General features: G+C 42.5%; 1 protein-coding gene across 1 annotated transcript in view; it reads left to right on the top strand.

The window, feature by feature from the left end:
- The window catches only part of NUP133 (nucleoporin 133), a 942,256-nt gene that overhangs the window by 570,115 nt on the left and 359,766 nt on the right, over positions 1–12,375 (top strand). Inside the window, exon 19 of the mRNA XM_069234985.1 lies at positions 1,092–1,225. Coding sequence (XP_069091086.1) covers positions 1,092–1,225 — 134 coding nt within the window. The remainder of the gene's footprint in view (positions 1–1,091; positions 1,226–12,375) is intronic.

Consider the following 12,375-nt stretch of genomic DNA (forward strand, 5'->3'; position numbering starts at 1 on the left):
TAAGTAGCAGGGTATTACTGATAAATGTCATTTTAGTCTAATTATGTTGTGCGCAATACAGTTTATTTTTTATATATCTTGTTATGGATTTTTCTTTGTGGTGTATTTAATATGTCACTAGTGTTGTGTGGGTTGTGCAAATGCTTTACAGATTGCCTTGGGGAATAAGCCGCACTGCTCGTGCCAAGCTCCCAAGGAAGTGAGCAGGGATTATCTTGGGTGTGTAGCTCCCTTGCCCTGACTAGAGTGGTTGTCCCTGCCTGGCTGAGGTGCTTACCCTAGCCAACTAGGAACCCCATTTATAACACTGAGGATATACATCCCTGAGGTTTGCAAAACACATTAAGGAGTAAACCACAATGTTTTTTGGCAAGGGAGTCATGATCCTTTAAGATTGCAGGGAAATATTGAAGAATCAAATTTCCTTCCTTATCATTGAGAGGAGTGGTTTCCATTGTTAACGTTGCTAAATCAGGAGCCGGCTGCCGACCTTCCACCCTCTAACAGCTCTTGGATTCTGATTTCCTTTATTTGGCACGGGCCATAGATGTGACAGGCCCAAGAGGAAAAGAGCATCTTTTCCTTGCTTGAACAGTGTCCATGGGCCTTTCTGGAGCTGGTATTGCAAGTTTTAGTGTATTATTAATATGTTTTATTAAATATGTATCCTTTCTATGTTTAGAATCCACTACAGGGGCTTTACATATTTTTTTTTAGGGCCGACATCTCCTTAAGTTCTCTGGACAGTGTGCGTCCAGTCAGGCTGCAAATGGCCTTTTATCTCCAAAGACCTTCATTTTTTCTATTCTAGTTGCTCTTTAGCTGTATAAATCATTGTCTTAGGGATGCACTGTGAGGAGTTTTGAGTAACATCCCTGAGTTTTGAACGGAAAAGGCTGGTTCATTTGGGGCAGAAGGCCGCAAATTAATATGAGGAAGTACATTTTTAGCAACTGCTCTTAAACCTCTTGCTCCTAAATAGAATCGATCAAGAAGTGCATTCTTGTTTATTTTTTTCAAGGACTCGTGTAGTTGTGATAAAAAGTGAGCAGCGCAGTATGTTTTTTATGGTTTTCATTTTGCTTTTTTAGTTGATCTGGGACAATATCAGTGGGCTGCTACTCTCGCAGAGAAGTACTGTGACTTCGACATCTTGGTACAGTTATGCGAAAAAACAGATAATCAGACCAGACTACAGCGTTATATGACACAATTTTCGGAGCAGGTAACTATTGTTTTTGAACCATGTAGATAAATGCCTGCAAACCATTTGTTGTTTTCCAGTGTGCGCCATTTCTTGAAGATTCAGGCCTGGATTAAGAGTGGGCAGTGAAAACCATTGTTTTCTTCACTATTCGCTTTTATTTACTATTTTAAAAGATTCCTCAATTCTTGTTCTGAACTGAATCGCTATCAGCACAAAGTATATTGATTTCGGACGCTAGGTTCTGAAAAATAGCAGCTTTTCTGTATCTTCCGTTTAAACATCAATTAGCATCCAAAGTTAGACAGGACCTCATAATTTCCCTCACTTTGCTATGGTCGAGCAGTCAAGGCCTCCTAGGCAGTGGTGCAAACATTGGTACCAGATAGAATACATTGCATAGTTCTTCAACTTGAGTCTGTTTTGGGTTAACATGATGTGCCTTATTGCACCATCTAGTGTTAAAAATTCATGTTCTGACTCAGCAATATAATGTGGGACTGGGATCATTCCTGCTGTTTGCTGGAATTGCACACAATGCGAGGAGGGATCTGGCCCTCCTTTCCCGCCAAGCCACAGGAGCATGTCACGGTGAGGCAAATGTGGGAACTGGCTGGAGGCTGCTAAAACTCATCTGTACGTCACCTTAGTGGTGGACAGTGGGCGAAGCTCGGATTGGGCCCTGGAGCGATGGGATGTGAATTGTCCGGATGATTTGTGATTGACTGATTGGGGGGTGGGGGAAAAGCCTGCGCACAAGTCCAACAAGTGTCACATAATGCATGATTTAAACAATTCTTTTATTTACACAGTACCTACATGACCCCACTGATACTTATTAAGATATATCTTAAGTCAACACTTTGATGAATCCAAGCTAGTTGATAAAATCTTAGAAGTGGCCACAGAAAAATCAAGTCCAGGGAAAATGATATTAAAATCCCTTTTTGTCCAAAAGGAAATTAAAGAAATAACTTTTTCAGCATCAGAAGTTAGCAACTTAATTAAAAAAAAAAAGCAGAAATGGGAGTGCTCCCGCCCCCAATGGGATCCCAAATGATCTGTTTAAACTAGATTTGACTTATTGGGGTGAAAATCTTGCCCATATTTTCAATCATTGTATATTGTCAAGAAGTCTTCCCAAATCCTGGAAAGGAGCCATAATTCACCCAATATTTAAAGGAGGTAACAAAATAAAACCCGAGAGATATCGACTAATAACTCTAATAGACGTAGAAGCCAAATACTATGCTGGTCTTTTACTGGAACACCTCCGTAGTTGGGCAACAGAAAATAGTATTATCCCTCCTAATCAGACAGGTTTTGTGAAGGGCCTAGGCACCGCTGCAAACATATTAACCTTATCAATGGTCATTGACAAAAGCAAACAAAAAAACAGCCCTTGTATCTGTGTTTTATGGACTTTAAATCAGCTTTTGATCTGGTCCTGCGACCTCTCTTATGGTAGTAACTAGCTTCCTGGGGAATACCGGAGATTTTATTAAAAGCCATACAGCAGCTACATACAGACACGTGGGTAAGAGCCAAGGTAGGGGATGACTCCTTCCTCTCAAGGAAAATTATGACAAAGCAGGGATTGAAACAGGGCTGTGTGTTGGCACCATACCTTTTCAATCTCTTCTTATCTGATTTATCTGTGTAATTAAACAGGGTTAATGGGCACTCTCCAAAGCTTGGCGACATGACTATTTCAAATCTGCTATATGCCGATGATGTAGTCCTTCTGAGCCAAACTAAAGTAGTACTACAGCGACTCATTGTTAAGATATTTGAATACGCAGACCAGAGTGGAATGGAAGTTAACCAGGATAAAACTAAAGTAATGAGAATCAGCAAAAAATCCTTAAAAATGTAATGTAACTCACAAAGGGGCCCTTTGGAACAAGTAAGTCAGTACAGATACCTTGGTGTACTTTTTGATGAATGTGGTTCCTTTTTTTCCTCAGAAACAGGAGCTATATAGAAAAGGTCATGTGCGATTATTCGCTTTCCAAACTGTAAAATAAAAAAAAATAAAAAATTCCTCATCGGCCCCAGCTATCGGCCCCTGCTTAAAGTCATTGCAGCCAAACTAATTCCAACTTTAGGATATGGAAGCGAAGCTCTGTGTGGGCAATACGCTACTATCCTAACTAAAATCATTAGAAAAGTTTTTAGGTCCCTATTTCATATACCGGGACATACCTCATTAGCACAAATTAGGCTGGAGTTTGGCTACGTAAACCAGTGCATAGACAGAAAAGCCAGCTACATTAAAGCCTGGAAACAGTTACAGCTGGCAAAGGAAAATCCGCTCTGTCGTGCCCTTTGGAAAGAGATCCGCTCAAACACCGCAGCCACTGGGCGTCGGTACCTAGACCAGGCATTAATCGACTTAGGGGCAGTGGAGTTATGGGATTCAAATATCTTACATTTCTTTTTTTTAAATTTAAATTGGAATGTTAAAAAAAAGATCACTAATCATTGACAAGGATTTACTAGCTACTCGATCACACTCCTGGATGATTATTAATGATTACAAACTTTTGAAGCTTCAGCCGTACCTGGAGGCAGGGTGGACCAAGACAGATAAAGACCTTTTTATCAGATATAGATTTGGTATTATTCCAGGCAATGCCCACCTAGTCCCATCAGAACGCTCTCCAAAAATCCCACAGTGTAGGCTATGCGGTAACGGACATGAAGATATAATTCATTTAGTTTGTATTTGTAACATTTTAAGAACCGAACACAAACTTTTATTGAAGTCATTATTTAATCAGAGGGGTATACGGACTTGCCGGCAAGCAGTGATTGCCTGCTTCAAACCCCTGGACATTGTTTTAAATGCTAAATTTTCGAAGTTTTTACGCTTGGTATCACGAAAACTTCTAATGTTAGAGCAATACATAAAATCTTTGCAAAGGAGTGAGGAAACCCCTTTTAGATAATAAGTTCTGGCATGCTTTTTATCATATATATTGTAGAATGTAAAACTGATATCTTGTATTGTATATTTTTATAGAATGATGTGATGTATCGATGTATTGATTTTTATTAATTACGCATCAAGAATAAACTTGAACTTCGCCAGTGGCGTGCGGCCAATGTGCCCTAATTACAGTAGACCTCCTACACATGACTTAGGGTGTCGCTCTACAGTGAAAGTCTGGAGAGACGTAGTTGACGTGGATCATGGGATTGGTGTTGGAGGTCTCTTGGGCATTGTCCCACGGCTGCAGCAGACGAAAATGGAGGCTAGGCTCTTTTTACCATGGGTGGTGCTGGCAAGGTGACAAATTGCTGTACATTGGGTGGCCACATGACCCTTAATAGTGGTGCAGTGAAAGAGGGATTTGGAGGAATAGCGATAACGAGCTGACAGCACATAGACTTACAAGGCGAGATGAGGTAGTGTAAGATGACCCAGTGACATGAGGAGAAATTAATAGGATGTCATAGTCCCCAGATGATAGATCTCTGTGAGAATATGGGAGGAGGGAGGGGATGGAGGTTGGGAAGGAATGATCTGCTGAAAGTACAAGATCTGTATAGGCTATGTTCAGTGAGATGGAGAAGATCTCTGATGCACCATTACAGGTCATATAACACCAGATGAAGCAGTGTGTTACATTTGCAATCAATAAACAGATTTGGGGGAAAAGATTAAAGTTTAGTTTATCAAGTTCGATTTTTATTGTGACATGGCAAAATACACTTTTTTCAAAGTACAAATAATCCTCATATACAGTTTCCATACATTCATTCGTTTTAAAAGAAGTAAGAATACTTCACTTATAGTTCTCTATAAACCTTTAAAAAACTTAAACTAAAAGCAGTTCCCCTTAACTATCCCAATTTTTTTTGCATACGTTAGAACAGTCTTTATACATTCATACCTAAAGCACATTTGCCTCATGGGAAAGTGCATAAATTAGCTAACAGAGTCCAAAAATGTAATAAAATAATTAATACAGTTTTTAGAAATGAATATATAGCTATGACAAATTAAGACCCCCTCTTCATAATACTTAGAAACACAACCTACTATTAAACTAGTACTATTCCAAAATATTGTAAAATATGCGTATGAGATCGTCAAGTAATAGCTCCGAACTGTAAAGTGATTAGTGTTCTAGCAGCATGCCATAACGGTTCCAAACTCGAAGTATTCCATATATTCTAACATTTTGCACAAAGGGACCTATCCTACAAGATCCATACTATGAAGTGCATTTGTGATCCATAAGCATGACATAGGAAATCCAAACTTAGTGCATTAATGATACCTCAACAACCTATAGCTTTTTAGTTGCATCTTGACGTCAATACATACACCCACACTCTAATTCCATTGCCTGAAGTCTGAGTGTTATTTTATCTAAATATTGGCATAATCTGCAACCCAATTTAATATTTTCACATTTCAGAACCATACTAAGGAATGAGGCAAGGGTCCTAATCCCCAAAGCCTTAAATATCGGTAATAATATATTCCGTCTTTCATGTAAAAAGGCTGTACAGAAAATCAGTAAAGGATTCGATGACCGCATCCCAGTTGTACAAAACGGGCGGTTTCTAACAATCTCTGCTGGATTTATTGATACATTTTAGGAGAGAGACCAAACTAATAATTGTGGCAACTGTCCCAGTCATAAATTTGTCTTCTCTCTGGACCCTCTTGTATTTGTCTTTCAAATATTTCTGCATTTCACCTATACATGCACAGAATGCAACATATGTGCAATATGGGGACGTTGACCACACTCCGTGTATTCACACAACTTGGCTGCTTTTTTAAGCAGGCATTAATTATTTTCTTTCTCTCTGCTTTTAGATGAGGATCTTGATCTAAACTCCCCTTTGAGTCCCCATGCTTGATGATTACCCTCAGGTTCACCATCAATGGCATTGTGGATCCCCTCTCAAAGTAGAACTTCAGTATGTACCTGACTGTACCAATTGCTGCTTCTGCAGTTCTTACCAGTAATTTAGGAGTCTGATAATATTTGAATTTTATATATATATTTTAAATGTTATTTATCATTTTATTATACCATACAAATGCATTCTCCCAAAAATGGGATTGGAATGACTTGATAGTTCATAATAAACATGACAAGAGTCGAAACATAATAATGAATACTCCTACAGAACCATATTTCTCTGTGTGAATATATAATATTGAAGTCCAAGGCCCACCCAGTGTCCAGCTATGTAAAATAAGGTAGGTAGCGCCTGTTGCTGGGTGCAATGGCGTATTCATGCGAACTGAGACGATTCCTGGGAGTCCCGTGCCAGCAGATAGTCCATCAGTGGCTGCCAAATGTCTTCATCTGGAGTTGGGTGGTTGCAGAGTTGCGTACAGCTCACTGTTAATGTCACAATACATTACTCTTAATCCATGCTGCTATTGTAAGTGGTTACTTGCTTCCACAGTGTATGGCTATTTCCTGTGTGTCCAGAAGCAACGTGGTTGCGATATATCTACACAGTGATTCGGGTGTGTCCCATACATTGCCTAGCAAGGCTAGCAATGAGGTGGGTTTGAGCACAGTGTGTCACCAGAGCCAGTCTATCGTCACTGCCCTCCAGTATGATGCAATTCTGAGTCCTTAAACTCTTCAAACATCTTAGGTCACTTAGTATCAACACTCCCGAGGAAGTAAATCTTCATGCGCTGTGAGTACACTGCCAGAATTTGAAGAGATTGGACACATATACTCTACTGGGTTTTCATTGATTACCAGCCCTGACGAAGTCGGTGGGCTATTTCCCAGGACAAAACACGTGTTGGCTGATCTGAGGCTGATTTAAAACTGATTAAAACTGGCTGAACTGCACTGCAGGACTGGAGTTTCAATTTGTGACAGGCCAAATCGAATTGAGCCAATTGTATTTTGGATTTGAAGCTTGAGTGCCATCTGATGAATGAATATTACTTTATATGTGGACTATCCACAATATGAGTGAATAATGTCTTGTTATTGCTTATAGGCGTGTGCCTTAAATGTAGATTTCTTGTTTATGCCAGTCTTTGTTCAAATGTGGGGGTTGCAGATGTGTTTTTTCCCACCTTTAAGTGCACTGCCTTTTGGAGATTAGGATCAGGAGAGACTTTGAGGATAGGGTATTTGTGAGCGCCAATTCCCCTAGAAAACCACCACCCTTGTATCTTAATCTCATGGAAGTAGCAACGCCAAGGTGGGTGGCCCTGCCTGTGGAGGAAATCAGTGTGTTGTCTAGGTCGTAGATGGGTCAGTGCGATGGTCCAGGTGAGAGCATCGCAGATGTAACTACAACAGAAGTGTGCAGCAAAGGGGTACAAAAGGTGCCAGACATCTGAATGATCCTGCAACTTGCATGCACATCGATGACGTGCTTCAGTCTAGCGAAAAGAGTTCCATGCTGCCAGCAATTAGTGAGAATGGCGGGCATCGGTCTGGTGTTGTGCTCTCTGGGGAAGTGCGTTTCTGTGCTTGTTGTTTGCAGAACGCCACTGTGTCTGCTGGGGAGCCGAAGATATGGGTTTTACCATCTGCATCCACATGAAGCCTGGCAGGGTACAACATGCCATCTCGGACTCCCAATTTGCGCAGCGCTGACCTGGCATCATGGAATTTGCGTCCGGCCTCCTGGACCTCAATGGTAAAATCGGGAATGAGGGAGACCGCACTGCCTTGAAGTGCCACATCAAGATCTTTGAAGTTGAGGCGCCTGGCAATTATTAGTTGTGGCAGAGTCTCAGCCACAGGCCGAAGGCTGAGGGACCTATGTGCACACTCTGTGACAAAGGTAGGATTACATTTCTGGCATCCCAGTAGGTCAGAGAGCAGCTGTTAGATGACCAGGTCTAGAGAGAGCGTGTCCGATGACTGAGAATACAGATTTAATGCAACACCTTCTGCACTCCAAGTCTTGTTTTTTAATTGCCACTGTCTTGAGTAGGGTCTCCAGCATTTCCAGTCTCTTAACTGCTGTGGCGATGGGGTCTTCTAGGCTGGATATATGCTCTTCAGCTCCCATTATGTGCGCCTCATGCCTATTTGGCAGCCCTCCCATTTGGTCCAGGAGGTTCGCGATAGTGTCAAAGCGAGCGTCGATTGCCCAAAAGCCCTTCCTGAATTCAGCCATAATGGCGTTTATCCTGGCTGGGTTCCCAGTCGCCGGACCGCCTGTCGCACCACCCTACATATCCAGTATTGTCTCCATTCCACCAGTGGTCTTGGATTTCTCAAAAGGATGCTTGTGTTGCTTTGGGTCGCTCGCACCATCTCAGCAGCAGGCACGGCCATGACTCTCCCTATACAGCTGAGGGCCGTATGTACAGACAAGGTCGACAGAGCTTGTCAGTGAATGTTCCGTTATTATTCCCCAAACTGGCAGAGCGGGCACCCTCAGGCATAGGCGCTGTGCACTTGGAGTTCTAGGGAAGTGCTTGTAACCCTGCTGAATCTTACCTGTACCGAGCGGGGCCAGCAACAAAGATACACGCAGTGTTTCATCAGGAATTCTTAAAAGTTGTGGCGCAGATACTGCTGAGCGGCAGGAGCCTTGTGCACCAGAATGTTGAAGGTTAAATGGCAGTATGTAACATCAAAGTGGTCCCAACTGATGTTCAGGATGAGTGGAATATTTACTAGGGGCCGGGGGATGGTGGCAAGTTATATGCGCACAGCCCACAAGTCGTCATTAGCCTCCTACTGTGTGTGAGCTCGACATTTGGATTTCCCTCTACAGGGCCTTCGCTGGAGCTCTGTCGCTGGGTGGTTCCCGCTCCAGTCTTCGGCCGCCTAGGTCGTAGGTGCGCCGCAGATGGGTCACGCAGGAGTTTGGCAGCACTGGTCGGCCTTAAGTGGCATCACAGCGCCATCGAGTTGTCTCCAAGATAGTTGGGGCAGCCTCTGTCACCACAGGGCCTCTGAGGCGCGTGGCGGTTGCAAATCGCAATTTCGCTGTCAGGATCATGCACTCTCTGCTCCTGTAGTCACAAGGCGCTATAAAGGATGTTGATATGCCGGTAGCGGTGCTCTATGGAACCATCTGACCAGATTTCAGGCCCGGTCTGCCGGAGCTATAACACTGTGTGGCCATGTCGGTCGCCGTCGTACCCCTCCCCAATTTTTTTTCTCCACATAATGTATCCACACCGAATTTGCCTCCTTTTCTTTCAACATCCTTGGGGATTATAAAGGTACCCAGGGTTTGTGGATTTCCCATGGTGGGGACCGAGAAATTAGCCAACATACAGCTACAATTTGGTTTTTGGGGAAAAAAAATAGGGGAAAAAGTGCTGCAGAAAAAAGCATTAGTTTTTTTTCCCTGTACATTGCGTCAAGCAAGGGTTGGCGGTGCTAAAATCGCCATCTTCCCAGCTTGCAGGAACAGGCAGACTAGAATCAGAAAACCACTTTTCAGCACAGTTTTGGCATTTTACTGGGACATCTGCCATTTTTCCTATTTTATGTGCTTTCAACCTCCTTCCAGTTAGTGACAACAATGGGTATGTAACCAAAGGTGAATCCTGGAAAGCTATACATTTCTGAAAAGTAAACAAAATTCTGAATTCAGCAAGGGGTCATTTGTGCAGATCCTTCAAGGATTTTCCTGTAGAAAGTAACAGTTGAAATAAAAAAAAAAAAATTAAATTGAGTTTTCATTTGTAACTCTTTCCAACTATGGCAGATTTTCAAAAGCAATATATTGTTACATCCTCTGGACCCTTCTGTTTGTGGAGATATATAGGGCTTGCATGTTCACCAAGAACCCAAGGTACCCGGAGCCAATAAATGAGCTGCATCTTACAAAGGGTTTTCATTTTGTCCTGGGTATATATCAATTCATTTGGTAACATTTAAACAGTGAAAAATAGGTAGCAAGGAAACCAATGTATTTCCAAAAAAGACACAAGATAGGGTGTTTAGAAGCAGTGTTTATTTGCACATCTCTGAATTTGGGGTCCCCATACTAGCGTGTGCACTACAGGGCATGTCTCAACATGACTGCTTCCTTATATACTGTCTTAAATTTGAAAGGCACAAATGCAGAGAAAGACAATTGGTAATAACACTTGTTCTGCTATTCTGTGTTCCCCAAGGTCTCTTAATAAAAATGATACCTCACTTGTGTGGGTGGGCCTAGTGCCCGCGACAGACGACCCAAAACTCGACATTTACACCTCATTTTTCCACCTAGCTGTGGATTTTGGGCTCTAGCTCAGCCAGGACGTAGGGAAACCTAGCAAACCTGTACATTTTTTAAAGCTAGATACCCAAGGGAATCCAGGATGGGGTGACTTGTGGGGCTCTCACCAGGTTCTGTCACCCACAATCCTTGGCAAACTTCAATTTTTTTATTTATTTTTTTTTAAACACATGTTTTCCCACATTTCGGTGATGCAGAGTTATGGAATCTAAGGGGAGCCACCAACTTCCTCCCATCCAGGATTCCCCCAAATCTCACAATTAAAATGTGGACACATCACATTTTCACACTGTAAACTGACACATTTTTTTGCAAAGTGCCTAGCTGTGGATTTTGGGCTCTAGCTCAGCCAGCACTTAAGGAAACCTAGAAACCTGTACATTTTTTTTAAACCAGACACCTAGGGGAACACAGGATGGGGTGACTCATGGGGCTCTCAATAGGTTCTGTCACCCAGAATCCTTTGCAAAAATTAAAATGTGGCTAAAGAAACACTTTTTCCTCACATTTTGGTGATGAAAGTTCTGGAATCTGAGGAAAGCCACAGAGTTCCTTGGACCCAGTATTACCCCAGGTCCCTCGATTAAAAATAGGACATCACTTGTGTGGGTAGACAGCGCCCTTGACAGGGAACGGCCCAAAACATATTGAGGTGATAATGATAGCTAAGATGAGTGTACTAATTACTACTGGGATCGGGAACCATTTAGGGAAACCTATCAAACCCAGACATTTCTGAAAAGTAGACATCAGGGGGAATCCAGGGAGGTATCACTTCTGTGGATTCCCCAAAGTTTTGGTTTTTGTCACCCAGAATATCCTGTAAAGGTAAAAAGTTGAATAAAAGCAATATTTTTGCTTGCATTTCTGTGACATAAACTACACAGCAGTATGCAGGGATCCACAAACTTCTGATCACCCAGCTTTCCTCAACTTGTCCCGATAAAAATGCTACCCCACTGATGTGCCTGGGCCTACTGCCCATGACAGAAATGGATAACACAAGGGCTAATGTTGACCCTGGGGTGATCCATTCCTGACGCTGGCACTAGGCATAGACACACAAGTGGGGTAGTGATTTTATCAGGATACGTGGAATGTTTTGGCTCCCTGCACATAGTTGTAGTTTACATGACAGAAATGCAAGGAAAAATTGTGTTTTTATTCAACGTTTCATAGTTGCAAGGTGTTCTGGGTAAGAAAACTTTGGGGATCCACACAAGCCACACCTGACTCCCCCGGGTGTCTAGTCTTCTGAATTGTCTGGGTTTCGCAGGTTTCCCAGGTTTCCCAATATGGCCACCGAACCCAGGACCAAACAAGCAGGGCCCCGCATTACACAACCAGGTTGTTTTGTGATAAATAACTTTGATTTCTTCAGAATATGTTTTGGGCCCGTCCCTGTTGCGGCCACTTGCCCACCGAAACGAGTGAGCTAATGTTTTTCTCGGGAGGCTTAGGGGAATGGTGGGTGGTCGGAAATTTGTGGCTGCCTGCTAATTCCAGGACTTTCCTTTGCGGAAATGCAAGGCAAAGTTTGTGATTTGCAGAGGATTCTGGGTGAAGAGAAACTGGTGAGAGCCACGCACGTCCTGCACCCATGGACTTCCCTGGTACTATTATGTTAAAGTTAATCAGTCACTTACACCAGTTAGTTTTAGCACCTCCCAGAAATTCTGGTTTCAAAGCATAAATACTATCAAATATCAAAAGTATCTGAATATTGAAACCAAGCCTTCTGAAAGTGAGCCCATAAAGCCTCTTCACAGCACCAACAGCTTTATGGTCCATTCACATGCCAATCACAGACAACACAGAACACTTTCATCTCTCTGCCTACCGGCCCAACCACACCAATCTTTGCACTCAAATCAACTTACCCCCGCCAGACAAGGGCCCATCACATTCATATGCCACAGGACAGAATAAGTTTGGCTACATTTTACCACCTGTCAAGTAACTGCGTC

Source organism: Pleurodeles waltl, chromosome 5 (genome assembly GCF_031143425.1).
Source record: "Pleurodeles waltl isolate 20211129_DDA chromosome 5, aPleWal1.hap1.20221129, whole genome shotgun sequence".
In the NCBI taxonomy this organism is placed as follows: domain Eukaryota; kingdom Metazoa; phylum Chordata; class Amphibia; order Caudata; family Salamandridae; genus Pleurodeles; species Pleurodeles waltl.